The sequence below is a fragment of the Musca autumnalis genome, unplaced genomic scaffold (genome assembly GCF_047663935.1).
Source record: "Musca autumnalis isolate F117 unplaced genomic scaffold, ASM4766393v1 scaffold_2, whole genome shotgun sequence".
Lineage (NCBI taxonomy): Eukaryota > Metazoa > Arthropoda > Insecta > Diptera > Muscidae > Musca > Musca autumnalis.
The window spans coordinates 38,384,698-38,407,790 of NW_027411755.1; the positions used below are offsets into that span (position 1 = coordinate 38,384,698).

A 23,093-nucleotide genomic window follows, 5' to 3' on the forward strand; every position below is an offset into this window, starting at 1 on the left:
TCTCGCCATTACTTTGGCTCCTTGTCATCAATGAAATTCTAAATAAACTTGACCACATGGGGATTAAGGTGGTTGCCTATGCGGACGATGTGGTAATACTCGTCTCTGGTTTGTTTCCGACCGTAATAAGTGACATTATGAGCGGAGTTCTGAGATCGCTAGATACTTGGGCCACAAGATGTGGTCTGGGAGTGAATCCAGGGAAAACTGAGATTGTGCTATTCACCACAAAGACCAAATATGCAATACCTAATCTACCAAGACTGCGAGGTCAGGAAATACCCCTATCAGATCATGCCAAGTACCTAGGAATCATCCTAGATTCAAAGCTATCATGGAAACGTAACGTGGAACACCGTGCTCACAAAGCAACCGTTGCATATTACGCATGTCGCAAATTGTTTGGAAGCCGATGGGGCCTCAAACCTAAAATGGTGTTATGGATGTACACCAGCATAATCAGACCAATTCTCACATATGGAGCACTAGTGTGGTGGCCAGCAGTTGACAAGAAAGCAACACAGAAAAAACTATACAGCATACAAAGATCTGCATGCATCGGGGCAACAGGGGCGATGCGAACGTGTCCGGCCGAAGCCCTCAATATAATGATGCACATTTTGCCAATTGATCTACACATCAAAGCAACAGCAACATGTAATGCGGTAAGACTCCGAGCTCTAGGAATGTGGAGAGACAGAGCTTACGGACATGCGTGCATTCTTCAAAAACTTCCGAAAGAAATAACAACCACTGCTGATTACTGCGTACCTACATTGGATTTTGATCAGCCTTTTGTAATCAAATTTCCAAGCAGAAGAGAATGGAGTAATGGATCACCATTGATAGCATATGACACTAAGGTATACACGGACGGCTCCAAGATGAAATGTGGAGTCGGATCCGGTGTGTTTTCGGAAGAAGCAAACATATACACATCTACAAAGCTACCTGAGTACTGTAGTGTCTTTCAAGCGGAGATACTGGCAAATACTGAACTTTTACAGCATCACACAGCAAACTCAATAGGAATCTTCGTCGACAGTCAAGCGGCGCTCCTAGCACTAAAATCCAACGCTGTCACATCAAAGCTAGTGAAAGATTGTAAAGAAGAACTTGCCAAACTAGGGCGTCTGTCAAGAGTAGTTCTCACTTGGATCCCGGGCCACAAGGGACTTGCTGGGAACGAAAAAGCAGACGAGTTAGCTAGAGCAGGATCCGCCTCTAACGAACTCCCAAAGGCGTCAGTCGCAATTCCAATGGGAGTAGTTAAAGGGGATATCTTCAAACACTATCTATCGCTGGCTGAAAGTAGATGGGACAAAACGGCAACATGCAAGATATCAAAATTAACGTGGCCTCAATACAACGCCAAACGAACTAAGTTCCTAATCAATCAAACGCGACGGAACCTTGCAAGACTTATTGCAGTGTTAACCGGTCACTGGGCAATTGGTAACCATGCAAAACGTTTAAATCTACCGCACAATGACCACTGCCGTAGCTGCGGGAATGAAGAAGAGGAGGAAACTGTTGAGCACCTCCTCTGTTCCTGCCCTGCACAAATGCAACGACGATTCAAAGCTCTAAGACAACCGTTCCTTCGTGATATCACAGAGATAACAGAAGTAGGTCTGGGAGACCTTCTGCGATTCCTTAACTCATCAGGCTGGATTTAACTGCCAACATGCAACAACGAAATAGCAATCTCTGAACGAGTGGTGTGGTTTTTCAAAACGGTATCTCTTACATACTAATTGAGGCTATAAAGTATAGCCACCACGTAAACCAACCAACCAATGTTGCTAGGAAAATTTTATGTAGTGTCGCTTCACTAGGACAAGAAATCGATGTTGTCATGTTTTTGTTGTCCTTTATCACTTTTACCCGATCCTTTCTTATGAAAACTATATGATTATGTATTTCATAAAGTTTCGTATATGCAATTGAATGTGCAGAAAACTCTGACAGATTCGGTTATTTGAATATCTACATCTAAAGCCCTCATTGAGTATTTAATGAATCCTAGATGAAAGATTCGCCGTTTGTGAGGCTTCTGTTTACCAACAACGAATTTATGATGCCTAATTCAGAAGCGTAACCATCCGAATTTTATATAGTTAATACATTATGCGAAATTTACCGAAATACATAAACATACGTTTTTTTTGTGAGAAAGTAACGGGTAAAACTGATAACGGAAAATTAAAATGTGACAATATCGATTTCTTGGATATGGGAAACCTACATATATATTTCGGTAGAGCATTTTTGTAGAAAATTTCAGCTATGGGATCCTTTGGGGTTCTCAATTGGGGCTTTCATTCCCAAAAGGAATTTTCCTCCCCCAGATCTTAACTTCCGCTTTGTGTCACAGTGTATTCAGTAAGATTTCCCATAGAGACCACAATGTCTTTAATAGAAGACAATGATGACTTCTCATAAAAAAACAAGATGAGAATACCTATAGACCTTTGTGAGAAGACCAGTAAGACTTCTGATGAAAGAGGTTAAAGGTCCAATCTTAATTCGATTGATAGAACTTTACTATTGTTTGCAAAAATGTGAAGAATCAATTGGATCAACAAAATAGGGATGAATAGACTACACTTCAGAGGATAGTAAATATCCTGTGAATTGTCCTTTAACTTAGTATAATATATAATTTGCATAAATAATTTGTTGTGTTTATTCGACCTTTTTTCCTTTATTAAAAAATGAACAGATAATTTGCATATATATTTTCTTTTACCTTTCTTTTAAAATAAATAATCATTTTAAAGAAATGTTCTTGTTCCAAATTTAAGGTTATATATCTATAACGTAGAAAAAAATTTTGCCCGGAGTCGGAGTCGAGTTATTTTTTTCGACTCAGACTCCGACTCCGACTCCAGCAAAATTGCTCGACTCCGACTCGTAGACTCCGACTCCGATTCCGAAACCCTGGTTTTTTATTTATACAGGAGCTACATCCCCCTAAGCCATCAGTGTGATGTTTCACTCTTTGGTAGAATTTTCAAACTTCATATTTGGTTGCTTGAAAAGATATTTTTAAAAAAATCCACACCTATTTCGGTTGCTTGAAAAAAAATATTCTTAAAAAAATCCACGCCTATTTCGGTTGCTTGAAAAAAAATATTCTTAAAAAAATCCACGCCTATTTCGGTTGCTTGAAAGATATTCTTAAAAAAATCCACGCCTATTTTGGATGCTTGAAAGATATTATTAAAAAAATCCACGCCTATTTTGTTTGCTTGAAAGATACTCTTCAAAATCCATGACTATTTTGGTTGCTTGAAAAAATATTCTTTAAAAAATCCACGCCAATTTTGGTTGCTTGAAAAATTATTCTTTAAAAAATCCACGCCTATTTTGGTTGCTTGAAAAATTATTTAAAAAAATCAACGCCTATTTTGAGTGCATGAAAAAATATTCTTTAAAAAATCCACTCCTATTTTGGTTGCTTGTACTTTAAAAAATCCGAACATTCCAGGTGGAGATTCGTAGATCATGGTTTCTAAAACGTTTGCGAGGTTTGATTTGTTTTTTCATGGTCGAGTTTTTTTATAGGGGCGAGTTACGAATACGACTCTCAGCCCAATTTAAACTTGTCCAGAACCGCAAACAACGCTGCAACTGTACAGTACTTTTGTGAGGAAGGCACTGGAAGGTGTGTTCCGATATAATCCATCTACGAACATGATGTATGCTTGAGGAAAATATTACGATGTCCAAATGTTGGACTAATGTTAGTCACTACTCTCGATTGTTGTAGAACTAATGACCCATTATATCAGTATGGCAGGAAGTTTACGAAAAAACATTATATCGCTGTAAACTTGTCCACAACGAGTATGAGTACAGTCCTTCAATTATACTTTGATGAAAAATTTGAACTTATGAATGGAAGGTACCGGAAGAAGTTGTCCAGTATAGACCTTCTTGGTATCTTAAAAGGATTTCGGCCAAACATATTTGGGAACGGAAACCATTATTTCGATGAGACACATTTTTGATCGTATCAAAGTACATGTAGCCCCGTCAGCCTGAAGTCTAAGGATATAAAAAATAATTTTTGGCGATTTTAGTCATGCTTACTTACCATCTAGATATCAGTCCGATATCTATTATCACATAAAAGAAACCAATTTTTTAAAACATTTTTTTTAATTTTATTTTTGTTTTATTTATCAATGTTTTTTTACTTTTGTTGTAACATAAAGAAAACATTTATTTTGTTTTGTTGTTTTTAGTTTATCTTCAATACTCTGCTTTGTAGTAATTTATAGTAAATTGTTGTATTTTTTCAAATATATTTACAAATATTTATAATTAATTTAGTGTCAAACAAGAATAATTTGAGGCCATTTTAGGTGTCGAAAATCTAAAGTCATTGGAGAAAATACAGTAAAAGAATAAAAGAAATGGTGAATTCATATGTTTCATCTTCAGGGCTGTATGAAATTGTACTGTGGTATGAAGTCATACTAAGATTCAATTTCATATGAAATGTAGAAATGACCACAACTTATTGTCGTTTGAATCTTTGTTTTTGTTTTCTATTTTAAACACTATATTCTATGTTGTTGTTTTTTTTTTTCATTTTATTTTATATCTTGCTTAACGCATTTTTCTTGTTATGGAAATAAAGAAAGCTTTGTAATTGTTGTTGTAAATAGGTGTTTCTTTTGATACCTTGTATGTGTTTTTTTTTCGTTTTATTTCTTCTTGATAATTTCTTGTGGTTAAAAGCGAGTTGTTTTTGGTTTCTTTTTTTACTTTTCTTCGTTTTCCTAATTTTAATTTGAAACATGCAGCAGCAAATGGAAGGAACAATGGACGATTTCTAAGATAACAACGCAATGAGGCAGGTCGATGATATGAAATTTCACTTTTAAAATTTCATATGAGATCAAAATAATATTAGTTTTGTTTTCATTAACTTAAAATATGCCAAGCAACAAAAATGAAAAGTATAATTTAAAAATAATATTTATCACATTGTTTCGTGTTGCATATTTTTATGGTTTGTATTAAGCAAATCATATCAAAAATATTTCGTTTTTTCAGTTGTTTTATCGATTGCAGTATTGTGTATTAGGGTGGAGAGATTTTGAGAAAATAACATATAAACACTTGAAAAAAATAAAATATGTTTTTTTTTTTGAAAATTTTGCCTATTAGGGCGAAGATCATATTTAATATTAATTAATTCTATTTCGAGTAGAGCTGTTTAGATCTAAGAGGTACATTGAAAAATGGGGAATCCACCGAAGCCCCACACATTCAACCATTATGCTACGTTTCACGGGTGGTTAAATCCGATCATCAGGCATATTAAAATGTCATTTTTAGTGGGTGGACGAAGGCTAAGCTTGGTAACTAATATTTATACCACAAATGATTCGAAAATTGTATATTCGAATTGTTTATTTTAATTTAATGTCAGTTATTTAATTCCAAACTTTTCCTATAGTCCGACTTATGGCAACCCTATTTTTCAGTGCTTATTACAAATACTATGGCAGCTTTATTCTACCGTTATTAGTATCTGTCCTTCTGTATCAGAAGATTTTTTGATCATCAATATTTGTCAACGGAAGACAAAAGGCAAATAATATTAATTTTTTAATTAATTTCGCATTGGAGTCGAGCTTAATGACCAATGATGCAAGTGAAAAAGGAAAGACGAAAATTGTTTAAATAGAAATAAAATCAGCTTAAGCCAGGCTGGGATTTAAACCCACGTCCTTGAAAAACTCATGGAAAAAAGTGTTGTCACGGCGTGTTAGCGTCCCAAGCCGCTCCACAGCCTATATGTCTGAAGAGCCTCTACCAAGTCGATAGTCCAAGCTGGTACATTACTGGATGATATGATAATGATAATATGATGTGCAAAGTCTGCACCAATCAGACACTCCCTGCGAGAATTACTTGCGGATTTGCCATATTGGTTGGTCCCGTCAGGGTTTCTTGGAACTTTTTAGCCAATATCTCAGGAAGTATGAACTTGCGCAAGAAAAGAACTGTACCGCCGTAAAGGGAGCCGCAAGGACAAGTTACTGAAAAAAAAACGATCAAAACGATCCGAGAGGAGCTCTTAAACTTCACTTTAACCGAATTTTGTGTTGGAGGTACCCGAAGGAGTGGACCAATATACTCCATATTCGACCCGATCTATATCTAGAAGGAATAATACGATGTGCAAAGTTTGGACCAAATCGATTGCTCCCTTCGAGAGTTATCGTTCACACCATTTTAAAAACAAATTTTGAACTTTTGTGGGGAAGGTACACGAACGAGTGGACCGATATGGCCCATCTTCGAACTTAAACTAAGTTTGGACAAAATATTGCGATATCCAAAATTTGGTTCGAATCAGTTGATCCGTTCGAGAGTTATTGTGCCCACCAGCCAGACAGACGAACGGGCATGGCTAAATCGACTCCAAACTGTCTGAAACGAATTTCGTCCAAACATATTTGGGGTCTAAAACCGTTATTTCGAGGCACATTTTTGGTCGTATCAAAGTGTATATACCCTTTCTAGCCCAAAGGCTGAGGGTATAATTATTTATTTTACCCATTACAGATTAATCAGTAATGCTGGCACAGATCATGTGTATCGGATTAGGAAACCTAAAGTTGTAAGTTCAAGACTAAGCTTAGACAAACAATTTTTGTTATTAACGACAAGTAACAAAGTATCAGTCTCCTTTGCCGACAGAGATATACCCTCAGCCTATGTAAATTGAAAATTTTATCTACGGACAGATCGAATGTATTTAGGTATTTTCAGAAATTTTGGACATTTGAACTTGCCGACAAAAATGTGGACTAGGATTAAAGTTAAAACAACGTTGTGGAGCAGGCACTTGAAGGAATGGACCGACATAGTCCATTGTGGAAGTTGATCTTATTTTGAGAGTCATATCTTTTCGATAGATATTGCTCCCACTAGTCATTGCAGTGGGTTATTGTATACCCAGCAAAATGTTCGATGCCAAAGATGCCATTCAATCATGGGTGCAAGTGATCTGGCATGTCATCTTGTTAGCATCTTCATCGATGAATTTTATATGAGCGTGGACCCCAAAAGATGCATTTCAATTTTTGATCCAAAGCATGTCATTTACACCAATGCTTTGGCATGTCATTTCCACCAATACTTTGCAATGACATTAACATTACAACGAGAGTTTTAGCAACGTTGGCTGTGATTTCGAGTCTCCGACAACATCAAGCCTATTGTAAATAATTAATCTTATATATTTGGAAAGAATGTGTATAAATAAAACAGAAAATTCATCTCTGTTGGATCGATGGAATGGGTTCAGATGTTGATGAAAGATCGAATTTTTCACGATTTCCTTTGCGTGGGTTCTAATGCTGATGAAAAGATCGGATCTTTCACGATTTCCTTTGCATTGGTTCAAATGTTAATGAAAAGATCGGATCATTCACGACTTCGTTGGAACCAATGCAAAAGATGCCATGAAATCACGTCATCGCACGATGGGGCCGATGATATGTTTTTGAGGCAAAAAATCACAGGGGCAAGCTAGACCTTTAAAATTTCGTGCAGATGTTTATAATCCGCCTAGAAGCTAATCTGCCAAATTTGATTGATATCGGTTCATATATAGATATAGCTCTCATATATATGTTCGCCCGATTTCGAGTAATTGATGGACCAAACACGAAAATTCTGTCCAATTATGATGATATTTGTAATATGTTGCGGAATTCGGACTGGAAATAAGTTTGCCAAGTTATTTTGAAATCGGTTCAGATTTGGATATAGCTCCCTTATATATTTTCGGCCGATTTGAGGTATTTCGTGCAACAAACACGCAATTTCTGTCCAATTTCTAAGAAATTTGAAACGTGTGACAGGATTTGGTCTAGAAATATGTTTGCTAAATTATATTGAAATCGGTTTAGATTTGGATATAGGTCCCATATATATTTTCACCCGATTTTAGGTATTAGGTGCAACAAACAAGCAAATTCTGTCCAATTTCGATGAAATTTAAAATGAGTGACGAAATTAAGTCTAGAAAAAAAGTATGCCAAATTATATCGAAATCGGTTAAGATTTGGATATAGCTCCCATATATATTTTCACCCGATTTTAGGTATTTCGTGCAGCAATCACGCTATATATGTCCAATTGTGATGAAATTTAAAGTGTGTGACGGAATTTGGTCTAGAAAACAATATTGAGACATCATATTGAAATCGGTTCAGATTTGGATATATCGTTCATAAATTTTCTCTGTCGAAGTTAAATGTTTTCTTAATTTAGTTGGTTGATACCGAACTTCCTTGAGAACATAATTTAAATATTTTTCTTTTGACAAATTGGCCGAAACAGAGGCGGCATGAATCAAGGGTTTGGTACTGTTGCCGTGTTCATATCAGACTTCCGAAGCAAGTTTTCTTCCTTCACTATAATCCACATTAAAAAGAAGAGAGTTCTTTTTATCATTACCTTGTTCTAGCGTAAATACTGTGTCGCTAGCTAACCATAAGATTTCAAATAGTAATACACGACTTTTTGACCTCCAATTTTTCATCCATTTTTGGTTAAGGCGTGCACAAATATTATAAATTTGCTTTTTAACTTCCGTCATGAAGTTGTCTTTGACACCTCGATTAAATTTTGCAGAAATCCATTCTATAAAGAGTTTAGGTTTTCGCTGATTTTCCAACCAAAAATTAAAAATGTCCAAGTTTTTAAGTTTTACGAAATCTGGAAGTTGATAATTTTTTTATTCGCAAGTATACGCAAAAATTCTTTTCAAAATCTGTTAGCCGACATTGTCACCTTTCACCAGATACATATTTTTACGAGAAAGCACCCTGAAGTCGAAAGTTCTACTCCAAAGAACACATGGACGATACCACAGACTACATCAAAAACCATCACTTACTGACACAACAAATTATTGACCACATCTAATATTACATTTACACTTTTAATAATAATCCTAATTTACATACCATTACCCGTATTTTCCATTTTTAAAAAATAGATAATATCAACAGATCAGGTTTTAGCGCCAAAATACTTAAATTGCTTAATTACGACTGAATGTCAGAAATAAACGGAATCATATTTATGACATCTTTGACAGCTTGGCATGTCGCCGTGGGTCGTTGCCAGATTGTAATTTTTTGGTTTTGGAGGTTTGAAAGTGTTAAGAATATAATTCCGTTATTATTTGATTTCAATCGCTGACTTGAAAAAATGACTTTTTGCCTCAAAAACCTGCCATTGGCCCCATCGTGCATCGTATGGAACCCCTTCCTTCAAATTTTGCTGGGTAACTTTTAGACCAGTATGCCAGGAAGCATGAACTTGTCCACGGAAAACATAATATCGCTGTAAACAGGACCAAAACCAACAAAGGGTCTTCGAACAGACCCTAAACTGCACACACAAATGTTGAACTTTTGAGGGGAGGAGCATTATGGGCCATTTTAGAAGTTAAATTAATTTGGACAAAGTATTAGGAGATCCAAAGTTTGGACCAAATTGGTTGTCCCGTTCAGGAGATATCGTGCATACCAGTATAGTGGCATTTTTTAAATATTGGTGGGAAGTACCGGAAATTGTGGACCGGTATTGCCCATCTTCGAACTGAAAATAAGTTTGGACAAAATATGACGAAGGCCAAATTTTGAACGAAATCGGTTGATCAGTTCGAGAGTTATCGTGCTCTCCAGCCCCTACACCTTTCGGGCTTTTTCTCAACAAGTATGGGCTTACCCCTGAAAAAACTTTTACCGTCGTAATTGAGGCAAAAATCGAAGTGATTCGAGAGCAGGTCTTAAAGCGAACTTATCCGAAACTTTGTGTTGGAGTACCCGAAGGAGTAGACAAATATAGTCCATATTCGAACCTAATCTATATCTTTTAGATATATTGGGATGTGTATAGTATGGACCAAATCGGCCACTCCCTTCAAGAGTAAAAGTAAGTTTGGAATAAATATTACGAAAATTATCTTGCGCTCCGGCCACAACCTTCTGTGGCACGGGGGATTTTTGCACCTTTCATGCTATTTTCTCAGGTAGTATGGACTTGCCCCTGATGAAAATCGTACCGTCGTATGGGGGGCTGTAAATACAAGTTGTTACAACAAAAATCAAAGCGATTCGAAAGCAGGTCCTAAACTGAACTATTCCGAAATTTTGTGTGGGAGGGTACCCGAAGGAGTGGACCGATTGAGTCCATATTGGAACCTCATCTAAGTCTGCTAGAAATTTAACGATGTGCAAATTATCGTGCGCACAAATTTTCCGAACGTTTTCGAACTTTTGTGGGGAAGGTACCGGAAGGAGTGGGCCGATATAACCCATCTTCGAACTTCGACTAAGTTTGGACAAAATATTACGAATACCAGATTTTGGACTGAATGGGTTGATCCTTTCGAGAGTTATCGTGCGCTCCAACCAGCCAGACAGACGGACGGGCGGACATGGCTAAATCAACCCCAAAGTGTCTGAAACGAATTTCGTCCAAGCATACTTGGGGTCTAAAACCATTATATCGATGAGGCTCATTTTGCCCGTATGAAAGTGTATATACCCTCGTTAGCATAGACCAGCGTCGCCCAAGAATTTCCATCAATGTTTTAGTGTGTGTGTGTGTATGTATGAGTGAAGAAAACAACAAACACATGATGTAGAGAGAGAGAGAGAAGCAAATGCAAAAACAACTCAGTGGGCGGCCTCACTATACCGTCTTTGCAAAGAAGCGCGTCCCTGGCATAGACGCTGAGTGTATAAAAACTCTTTGTTAAGGGGATCATCATGGTACAATAAAGTAGAGGTAGGACAGGTATGAAAATTGCTAAAAAAAAACACAACCCTTCAGCCATGGCTTAAAACGTCAAATGGCATGGTACAATAATAAAGGTGGATGTATCTGCATAGTCCGTTTTACAAAAAAACATGGAATTTAGAACTTCACTGTTTATATGTTAAAAGAACCAAATAGAGTAAAAAATAAATATTACTTTAGCTAGGTTCCAGAATATTGTTGCATCCAAACTTATGACAGTGAAAAAATGTCATTCTCTTATTTTCTACTTGACAAGTTTGGCTGATCTAAGATCGTGATTGCTGGCATCCGACTTGCAGATACATTTCAGCTAGAATTTTTACAAAAATTGTAATTTTTACATTCCCGTAATTTTGGAACAAATTTCAATTAATATCAATATTTCACGAATAGTTCTTTCGCAAGTATTACTATTAAAAAATTAGCAATTTAATTTTGCCACGCGAATAAAAACGTTTGAAATTGTTTTAAATTTTAAGATATAGCGTTGCATCAGAATTTTTTTTTGTTAGAACAACTCGCATATGCATCCTTTATAATTGCATAATGTCAACAACAGTAAAAAATTTCAACCCTGCTTTTGACAGAATATGCCATAACAAGAAAAAAATTGTAATCAGCTGTTAGCCGTGGCCTACCTTATACATTATTGTACCATGGGGATCATAATGAGACACCTAAAAGTATGCAGCACACATTTAACTTAATACCTTGAGAATATGGGCTGTTCTTTTATGTCAATTCTAAAATAAAATCAAACGAACAACTAGCGGTTGATGTGTAGGACTTCGCTAAATATCATGGAATCTCCTTAGGTCATATAGCTCGATTAATTAAATTAATTAAAACGAACAACTACAAAGCTATTTAAATGATCAAATGTGTTATTTTAAAATTTGAAATATTGAAAACAGAAACTAAAGAAAAATTTATTCGAAAACTTAAGTTTTGGTGTTTTTTATTCGTTTTCATTTTCTTCTTCGACATGAAAAAACAGACGGTTACAATAAAAAATAAAATCTCACAATCTCTCCACCTTTAGAATACACAACATATATTATTTTTTTATTTTTAACAGTATTTTAAGACTATTTTTTGCGCAGCAACATAAGTATTAACTTCAAGAGTTGGTTTTAGTTCTTTGTTTTGTCGTTCAAGTAGTCTTAGTCTACATCTAAGATTTTCTATTACTAAAAAATATAACCCTCGTTTCGTTTGTTCTTTATTCATTCCTTTTTTTTCTTCAGCTATATCTAAATGTTTTGGTTTTTTTTTCTTGTTGTATTATTCGTGGTGATGCATTTCTATTCACTAAACTATGTATGTAAGTATGTGTGTATTTTGTATTCCGTTTTTAAATATTGTTTAAGAATTTTTTTTATGTTTTGTAAAACACTGTTATGTTCGTTTGTATTTTAAGTCACTTGTATGTTTTATAGATTTTTTTATATTACGAATAATTTAGGAAAATATAAAATTTTCCGAATTTTATGCTGAAATTGCAGGTTGGTGATGTGGGGAGGTTAAGGGTTTTAATCAGTATAATTGAAATTAACATACATATGAAAAAGCAAAGTCAGAGAAATGGGAACACCACCACAGATCCATAATTAAAAAAATATTGTTAAACAATTCAAAACTTTTAAACAATTTCCAAACAAATTAATAAAACCAAGAAATTTCACATTTTGTGCTTTGGATGTAACATCAGTGAAATGGGCTTTAACAGCTTCAACAAAACCAGCTGATTTGACAATGATCTGACATTAACCTGCAGTTTCTAGTTTAAATTTTGTGGTTGTTTTTTTATATTTTTCTTCTATTTACAAAATGTTTTTTTTTGTCTTGTGATACCGTTTGTCATTTAAATTTCCAGATTTTCTTTGGTAAAACGTAGCTTAAATCTAAAAACTATAACAAATATGTATATATCTTATGTTTCTGTTTTTGTTGTTGTTGCACTATTTGTGTAATTGCATTTAAAAACTACCCGACGCCGATCCAGGCGGTTGATGTTGTTGCTGCTGTTGCAAATGTGCAGCTGCAGCTGCTAGTAAAGCTGATGATGATGATGTCGTTGTTGAGGTTGTTGTATTTGAATTTGATGCTGCCGCCGCCGATGACGCTGCTACCGACGAGGAGGAGTAGGAGGTGAAGCCTGTTGTAGTCGATGACGCCGCTGCTCCTGTTCCGCCACTTGATGTATTACCCGCATTCGAGGAAGGTGAAGATTTCAACAACAGTGGTTTTATATCTTCGATTTGTATTAGCTGTTCTATGGGTATCAGTGAGAGTTCACCACCCGGTTGTGGTAGAGGCGGTAGTTTTGCTAAAGCCTAAAAGAAGAATAAAGAGAGAAAGTTAATAAAGGTATTGAAAACAAAATATAGATTTTTTTTAATATAAAAGCCTCGGTCTATGTGCCGTATGTGCGCAAAATAATTAACCTTAAATTCGTCTTAACAGACGATATCAAAGCGACCTCAAAGACGAACTTAAAGTCGTCTTAATAGACTACTATAAAGTCGTTCTTATAGACTACTTTGAAGTCGTACATATAGTCGTCTTAATAGAAGAACTTAAAGTTGTCTTAATAGACGACCTTAAACTTGTCTTAATATACGACCTTAAACTTGTCTTAATAGACGACCTTAAAATCGTCTTAATAGACGACCTTAAAGTCGTCTTAATAGACTATCTTAAAGTCGTTTTAATAGACGACCTTAAAGTCGACTTAATAGAAGACCTTAAGTCGTCCTAGAAGACGACCGCAAAATCGTCTTAATAGACGACCTTAAAGTCTTCTAAACAGATGACCTTAAAGTCTAAATAGACGTTTTTAAAGTCGTCTTAATCAAATCTGTCTTAATACACAATCTTAGAGTCGCCTTAATAGTCGCCCTAATAGAAGATCTTAAAGTCCCCTTAAGACCTTTAAGTCGTCTTAATAGACGACCTGATGGTTGTGTTAACAGACGACCTAAAAGTCGTCTTAATTGACGTCTTTACAGTTAGGATTTGGCAGAACGAATCGAAGTCAATCTGATCGGTAATCTTAGGAGTTGAGTACTACAGAAAATTGTGATAAAGGGTTATCCATGTTATCGATTTGATTATAATAGGTTATCCCCATTATCATGTTCATGTTATCCAAATGATGCTAAAAAGTTATCCACGTTATCCAAATGTTTATAATAAGATATCTCCGTTATACAAATGATGAACATACAAATGAGGATAATAGGTTAACCATGTTATCCAAATGATGATAGTAGTTCATCCAAATTATCCAAATGGCATGGCATACGAAAGATGATTATAGGTTATCCATGTTATCCAAATTATGACAATAGGTTATCCACGTTATACGGATGATACAAATATGTTATCCACATTATGCAAACGATGCTAATTGGTTATCCATGTTATCCAAATGATGATAATAGGTTATCCATGTTATCCAAATGATGATAATAGGTTATCCATGTTATCCAAATGATGAAAATAGGTTATCCATGCTATCCAAATGTTGAAAATAGGTTATCCACGTTATCCAAATGATGATAATAGGTTATCAAAGTTATCCAAATGATGATAATAGGTTATCAATGTTATCCAAATGATGATAATAGGTTGTCCATGTTATTCAAATGATGCCAGTAGGTTACCCATGATATCCAAATGAGGAAACTATGTTATCCACGTTATCCAAATGATGAAAATAGATAATCCACGTTATCCAAATGGTGATAATAGGTTATCTATGATATCCAATTGACGATAATATGTTATCCGTGGTATCCAAATTATGATAATAAATTATCCATGTTATCCAAATCATGCTAATAGGTTATCCATGTTATCCAAATGAAGATAATAGGTTATCAAAATGATACTAATATGTTATCCACATTATCCAAATGATCACAATAGATTATCCATGTTATCCAAATGATGGTAATAGATAATCCACGTTATCCAAGTGTTGCTAATAGGTTATCCATGTTATCGAAATAATTATAAAGTATACATAGATTATCCACGTTAAACAAATTATGAAAATAAGTTATCCACGTTATCCAAATGATGATAATAGGTTATCCATACTATACAAGTGTCTATAATAGGTTATCCGTGGTATCCAAATGATGATAAGAAGTTATCCACGTTATCCAAATTATGCTAATAAGTTATCTGTGGTACCCAAACGATGATAAGTAGGTTTAAACGTTATCCAAATTATGCTAATATGTTATCCGTGGTATCCAAATGATGATAAGAAGTTATCCACGTTATCCAAATTATGCTAATAAGTTATCTGTGGTACCCAAACGATGATAAGTAGGTTTAAACGTTATCCAAATTATGCTAATATGTTATCCGTGGTATCCAAATGACAATAAGTTATCCACGTTATCCAAATGATTAAAATAGGTTATCCAAATAATGATAATAGGTGGGCCATGTTATCCGAATGAGGAAACTATGTTATCCACTCTATTCAAATTATGAAAATATGTTATCCGCGTTATTCATGTTATCCAACTCATAACAGTTTATCCACGTTTTCCACATGATGATAATTGGTTATCCATGTTATCCAAATAATGATAGCGGGTTATCCACGTTATAAAAATAATGGTAATAGGCTATCAACGTTATCCAAATGATGATAATAAGTTATCCATGTTATTCATTTGATGATAATAGGTTGTCCATGTTATCCAAATTATGACAATAGGTTATCCATATTATCCAAATGAGGAAAATAGGTAATCCACGTTATCCAAATGGTGATAATAGGTTATCTACCTGTCCAAGTGACGATAATAGGTTATCCGTGGTATCCAAATGATGATAAAACATACATAGGTTATCCACACTAAACAAATTATGAAAATAGGTTATCCACGTTATCCAAATGGTAATAATGAGTTATCCATACTAGACAAGTGGCTATAATAGGTTATCCGTGGTATCCAAATGATGATAAGAAATTATCCACGTTATCCAAATTATGCTAATAGGTTATCCGTGGTATCCAAATGATGATAAGAAGTTATCCACGTTATTCAAATGATGAAAATAGGTTATTTCCGTTAACCAAGTAATGATAGTAGGTGATCCATGTTATCCGAATGAGGAAACTATGTTATCCACTCTATTCAAATTATGAAAATAGGTTATCCGCGTTATTCAAATGATGGTAATAGGCTATCCACGTTATCCAAATGATTATAGTATGCTATCCGCGTTTCCAACTGATGCAAATAGGCTATCCACGTTATCCAAAATATGATAAAAGCTTATCCATGCTATCCAAATGATGCTAATAGGTAATCAACGTTATTCAAATAATGTTAGAAAGTTATCCGAGTCACCCAAAGATGATAATAAGTTATCCTTTTATCCAAATGATCTTAGTAGGTTACCTAAGTTATTCATAGATGATTATCTGTGTTATCCAAAGGATGAAAATAGGTTATCCACGTTATCCAAATGATGATAATAGGATATCCTTGTTATAAAAAGTTGATAACAGGTAATCCACGTTATCCAAAAGATGACAGTAGGTTATCCGTCTTACCTGTATGGCGGTAATAGGTTGTCCACATTGTTCGAATGATAATATTACATTAATTACGTTATCCAAATGATGTTAGTAGGTTATCCAAGTTATCCGAAGATAATCATAGGTTATGCATGTTATCCAACTGATGATAGTATGGGCAGTTTACTATCCAAAGGTTATTCACGTTATCCAAATAATGATAATAGCTTATCCACATCATCCAAATGATGATAATAGGTTATCCATGTCATCCAAAAGATGTTAGTACGCTATTCATGTTATCCAAATGTTAATAAAAGTTTATCCATGTTATCCAAATGGTGATAATAATTTATCCATGTTGGCCAAATGATGATAATAGGTTATCCAAATGATGCTAACAATTTACCCATCTTATCCAAACGACGTTATTGGTTATCCGAACCAACCAAAGGGTTATAATAGGTTATCCATGTTATCCAAATAAAGAAAATAGGTTATGTCCGTTATCCAAATGATGATAATAGGTTATCTATGCTATCCAAGGGACGATAATATGTTATCCGTGGTATCCAAATGGTGATAAGAAGTTATCCACGTAATCCGAATGGTGTTAATATGCTATCTACGTTATCTAAATGTTACTAATATGTTATCCACGTTATCCAAATGAAAATAATAGGTTATCCATATCATCCAAATGATGGCAGTAAATTATCCACGTTACCTAACGTTATGCTAATAGGTTATTTATGTTATACAAATGCTTATAATGGTTATCCAGGATATTCAAATAATGATTATAGTTATCCATGTTACCGAAATGATGGCAATAGGTTATCCATACTATCCAGGTTACAATAATATGTTATCCGTGGTATCCAAATGATGATAAGAATTTATCCACATTATCCAAATTTTGAAAATAGGTTATTTCCGTTATCTAAATAACGATAATAGATGATCCATGTTATCCGAATGAGGAAACTGTGTTATCTACTTTATCTAAATTATAAAAAAAATTATCCAAATGATGGTAGTGGGTTATCCACGTTATCCAAATGGTGATAATAGGTTATCCGCGTTATCCAAATGATGCAAATAGGCTATCCACGTTATCCAAATGATGGTAATAAGTTATTCATGTTATCCAAAGAGGTTATCCACGTTTTCCAGAGATTGAAATAATTAATGAGTGAGAATGGATGGGAGAGTAATGTCCCTTTGTTAAACAACGGCTGACATAGCTCTCATTTGAATTCGTTATTCTCTGTTGTTACGACAACGTGCAGGCGTTGACATCAATGATCAAAACACACAAACTATTTTGTAACCTTGAGATTTCATCTCTCTCACCCTCTTGCATCTCTTCCATAGAACTTGTGACCCTGATATGATACCGCAGAAGCCTTGTATGGCTGTGGGGAGTGTCATTATACCCTACACCACTATGTGGGGAGGGTATTATAAGTTGGTTTTGGCCAAAAAGTTTGTAACGCATCGAAATAATGGTCGTAGACCCATACTTGTATATACCAAAATTAATGTATCGACGAGCTGAGTCGATCTGGCTATGTGTGTCCGTCCGTCAGTCCGTCCGTCTGTCCGTCTGTCCATCTAAACCTTGTAATCACGCTACAGGTCGCAATTTTGATCGGATCGTCACGAAATTTTGGATGTTGATGAGGGTCCCGGAGGGGAAGAAGCCTATTGATTTTGGTGATGGTCGGATAATATTTAGGGGTCGGAAAGGGCAAAAAACTTAGGTGGATAAAAAGACAACGTTTTTTTCCAAAGCGAATATCTCAGCTTCTATATGGGGTATACCAAAAGCAAAACCTGACAATGAAAGCAGAAAATATCACCTTTCTAATGATGTAAAGTAGGTTCTCGTAGGTGATCAAACAACGAAGATATCACAATAGTAGCAAATAAAACCCCAATTTTAATTTTTGCGATTTTAATTATATTGACGAATATCACAGCTTTGGTTGAAAATTTGCCAAAAGCAAAGCCTGACTATGAAAGTAGAAGATCCCGTCTTTACAATGATGCAAACTAGGTTGGCGTAGGTGGTCAAATAGCAGAGATATGGCAATAGTCGATAATGTATCCCATTTTCCGATTTTTTTGTAATCACGCTACAGGTCGCAATTTTGATCGGATCGTCACGGAATTTTGGGGGTTAATGGGGGTCCCAAAGGGAAAGAAGCCTATTGATTTTGATGATGGTCGGATAATATTCAGGGGTCGGAATGGGCAAACACTTATTTGGAGAAAGGTCAACGTTTTATTTCAAAGCCAATATCTCTGTTTTTTTAAGAGGTATATCAAAAGCAAAACCTAGCAAGGAAAGTAGAAAATATCACCTTTCCAGCGATGTAAATTAGGTTGTCGTAGGTGGTCAAATAGCAGAGATATGGCAATAGTCGATAATGCATCCCATTTTCCGATTATTTTGTAATCACGCCACAGGTTGAAATTTTGATCGGATCGTCACGAAATTTTAGGGGTTAATGGGGGTCCCACAGAGGAAGAAGCCTTAATGATTTTAATGATGGTCGGATAATATTTAGGGGTCGGAATGGGCAAAAACTCATTTGGAGACAAATTCAAAGTTTTATTCTTTGTGAATATATTGGCTTTTAGTAGGGGTATTCTAACGGCAATACCTGTCAATGGAAGAAGAAAATATTACCTTTACATTGGCGTAAAGCAGGTTGGCGAAGGTGGTCAAACAAGGGAGATACCACAATAGTCGGTAATGCATCCAATTCTTCCATTTTTTGCAATCAAGCTACAGGTCGTAATTTTGATCGGATGGTCACGAAAGTTTGGTTGCTTATGGGGGTCCCAGAAAGAAAGAGGCATATTATTTTTGGTGGTAGTCGGATTATATTCCCTAAAAGAAATGTTTATCAGTGAAAACCTTATGCACAGGGATAGTGGTGTAGGGTATCACATGGTCGGCCCCGTCCCGACTATAGCCTTTGCTCACTTGTTTTACACCTACTTAAGTTGTTTTAATATTTCTTACGCATATGTTCGATTAATCCCTTCTCCATCTATCCTTGTAAGTTCTATCCTGCAACAACAGCAACTGAGCATCCTACAGCCTGCTCTAAGCTGAAGAGCGAGAAGTGCTCTAGAAGGAGTTATCCTAAATATTGCGACATTCCAAGGTCCACATCTCATGAAGTACTGGCTTCCAAAGCCAAAATATACATATATGAAACTGTAGTCGTGATTAGGGGGACTATTAAAATTTCAACACGACCCGAGAAGTGGATTAAAGCGCCAAAGTGTTGAACTTTGTGGAATGGACACACATGGTGAATCTCGACACGGGATCTAATTTTGGAATTTATCTGTCCGATAGACAAGGCTTAATCTAAATTCTCTGAAACGAATTACGTCCAAACATATTTGGGTTTCGAAACCATTATTTCGTTGAGTTATTTTCTTGACTGTATCAAAGTTTATATACCCTCTTTAGCCTAAAGGCTGAGGGTATAACAAGGTACTTGAACGTGACTAATATAATGGATCACTTAGGCCTTTTTCAGGGCCCAATGGCTATTTGAGCGTCCTTTGGACCTCTTACCTTATATATCACTCTTACCTTGGCATGCTCTATTGCTATCGTGGCCGCCTTTTCTGCCTCTCTCCGACGCCGCTCTTTCAATTTCAACGAAAATATGCCCACCGATCGGGCACTCTTGACCAGTTTTTGTTTGAGACGATTTTTCTTGGCGGCCAATTCAGCAGCTGAAGGATATGAAAAATATAAAATTATTAAGGGAAAATGTAAAAGATAACACCCACTTACCTTTGGCCTCTTCATCTGTTGTATTTCCACCCGTTGCTGTGCCTGCAGATGAGCTAGCTTTCGTTGAACCTGAAGCCGCTTGCTGTTCTTTATCGTTTTGCTGTGATGACGACGATGATTGTTGTTGTTCTTTTTGCTGTTGATTCAATTGGAACGATGAGGTTGATGTAGTTGATATGGCCCCAACACTGGGTCGGGAATTTTCCACACGTGTTGTTGAAGCTCCACCACCACCACTGGATGAGGAAGATGATGAGGCAACTGCGTGGCCCGAGGAGCCTGGTGTTGCAACAGCCGCAGCAGCTGCAACTACAGCCAATGGTTGGGCTGCAACAGCTGCTGTCGATTTTATGGCCACATTTGTCCAGGATGGTGCCGACTTTAAAATATCCATAGTGTCTGTATTGCTTTTAAGCTCCTGTTTTTCATTTTGTTGGGGAAAAATATTTTTTTTCGTTTTTTTATGGTAACGGATGTGCCAAAGAGGAAACGGATATACCAACAAGACCACAGAGACAAAAGTGGTAGTATAGATGTGCAGGGCCATATTACGGAGAATAAATGGAGTTGTTTGCATTCGTTTTAGTTTCGTTGCCCATGTGGTCGTAGTGGTGTTGTTGGTGTTGTTGTGATGCCATAGTTGAATGGTTGGTTTATCGCGAATTTGTAACACCATGTTGCAAGCATTTGTTTTTGTTTGGTTTGTAATGGGAACACAGCAACACACACGGACACACACATGTGAATGATGACACAGGATACCGAACCGGAAGTGTAGAAAAAAAACACATTATAATTAAAGAATTTGCATACAAATTAGTGTTTATATTTGTGTCAACAGTGAACATAACGCAAAACAATATTCCAGTGAAACAGAAACAACAATTGAAACAAACATTTAAAGCTGATGTTAATCCAATGGATGATGATTGGGTGGGATCAGCAGCATAAAATTCATTCATGCAGAACCAATGGAGGTAAACAAAAATACACAGATACATTTTTTTTTTGATTTCAGCACTAACTAACACACCTACAACATATTAAAACCTTTGGTAAGTGTGTGCCTGATAACCGTTTTTATACCCTACACCACTATGTGGTAAGGGGTATTATGTGTTAGTGCATTTGTATGTAACATACAAAAGGAAGCGAGATAGACCCTTAGTTCCTTCTAGGGATATACATAGAATCACTTTCTGAGTCGATTTATGCATGTCCGTCCGTCCGTCCGTCCGTCCGTCCGTCCGTCCGTCCGTCCGTTCGCAACATACAGGTCGCATTTGTTGACCGATTTCGCTGAAAATTGGGGAATACCATTTTTTTAGCCGTCGGAAGATCAAGTTCGAAGATGGGCTATATCGGTCCAAGTTTTGGTATAGCCCCCATATATATTTTCGGCCGATTTCACGTATTTTCTGTAACACACACGCTATATATGTCCGATTTCGATGAAATTTGGAATGTGTGACTGAATTTGGTCTAAAAATAAATGTGCCAAATTATATAGAAATCGGTTCAGATTTGGATATAGCTCCCATATATATTTTCGGCCGATTTCACGTATTTTCTGTACCAAACACGCTATATATTTCCGATTTCGATGAAATTTGGAATGTGTAACTGAATTTGGTCTAAAAATAAATGTGCCAAATTATATCGAAATCGGTTCAGATTTGGATATAGCTCCCATATATATGTTCGCCCGATTTCACGTATGCGATGTACCATTCACGCTATATACGTCCGATTTTAATGAAATTTGGAATGTTTGACTGAATTTGGTATAGAAATAAGTGTGCCAAATTATATAGAAATCGGTTCAGATTTGGATATAGCTCCCATATATATTTTCGGCCGATTTCACGTATTTTCTGTACCAAACACGCTATATATTTCCGATTTCGATGAAATTTGGAATGTGTGACTGAATTCAGTCTAGAAATAAATGTGCCAAATTATATCGAAATCGGTTCAGATTTGGATATAGCACCCATATATATTTTCGACCGATTTCGCGTATTTGCTGCTTCAAACACGCTATATAAGTCGGATTTCAATGATATTTGGAATGTGTGACTGAATTCGGTCTGGAAATAAATGTGCCAAATTATATCAAAATCGGTTTAGATCTGGATATAGCTCCGATTTATATTTTACATATTCACAGTGGTGTAGGGTATCATATAGTCGGCCCCGCCCGACTTTGATCCTTTCCTTACTGGTTTGTGGTTGCAACTCCCAAATATACGGTGCCTGGACATAACTCCCAAACTGAACTCGAATATAACTTCCAAAGTTTTTTAAGGGGATTTGTCCTCTACTTGTTTACGGACGACTTGATTTGGGAGTTACGTCACTGCGCTCAAATATTCTTCAAATATAAGAGTAGTATCAAACTTTTACACAAATCTAAACTTTTTTGAAAATAATTGAGAACATTTTATGAGGTGAAATGTCGAATACATTTTTTTTTGTTAAGGAATGTAAGTGTATTGATTATTTTATAATTTATATTTAATACATATATTATTTTTACTGATATTGTTCCTAAGCGCTTAATGCCAATGACATGAAAGCACACATTGAAATGACGGGAAGGTATGTGAGCGATGTTAACATTTGAATATCAGACATCACGAGCAACATTTAACACTTAAGGATGCCTCTAAAAGCCATGGCCTAGTAAAACGCACTATTACACAGATCTATGATTAATCTATTAACATTTATATACAGTGACAAACAAAAGTGAACAAATATTCTTTGGTATCATTGAGTGAGATAACTCTTAAGATAAAACTGATATACATATGAATGTATAACTGTTTAAAACCCCCTTAGTAATCCTTAATAATAATA

At 35.7% G+C, this 23,093-nt stretch overlaps 1 protein-coding gene across 1 annotated transcript; it reads right to left on the bottom strand.

Annotated features, from left to right (window-relative positions):
- Positions 1 to 4,196: 4,196 nt before the first annotated feature.
- On the bottom strand, positions 4,197 to 22,768 carry LOC141393934 (uncharacterized). Its single transcript, XM_073967568.1, has 3 exons — positions 20,232 to 22,768; positions 20,025 to 20,170; positions 4,197 to 13,187 (listed from the first exon to the last, which is right to left on the bottom strand). The coding sequence occupies exons 1-3, from the start codon at positions 20,905 to 20,907 to the stop codon at positions 12,831 to 12,833; spliced, it is 1,179 nt and encodes a 392-aa protein (XP_073823669.1). The 5' UTR covers positions 20,908 to 22,768; the 3' UTR covers positions 4,197 to 12,830.
- Positions 22,769 to 23,093: the final 325 nt, after the last annotated feature.

What these genes read in the sequence shown, in the direction of transcription:
- LOC141393934 (XM_073967568.1), bottom strand. Translation starts at nt 20,907, where the DNA reads ATGGTGTTACAAATTCGCGATAAACCAACCATTCAACTATGGCATCAC. An exon ending in AACAGATGAAGAGGCCAAAG is followed by an intron (nt 20,171 to 20,231) that starts GTAAGTGGGTGT and finishes CATATCCTTCAG; the next exon opens with CTGCTGAATTGGCCGCCAAG. An exon ending in TAGCAATAGAGCATGCCAAG is followed by an intron (nt 13,188 to 20,024) that starts GTAAGAGTGATA and finishes TTCTTCTTTTAG; the next exon opens with GCTTTAGCAAAACTACCGCC.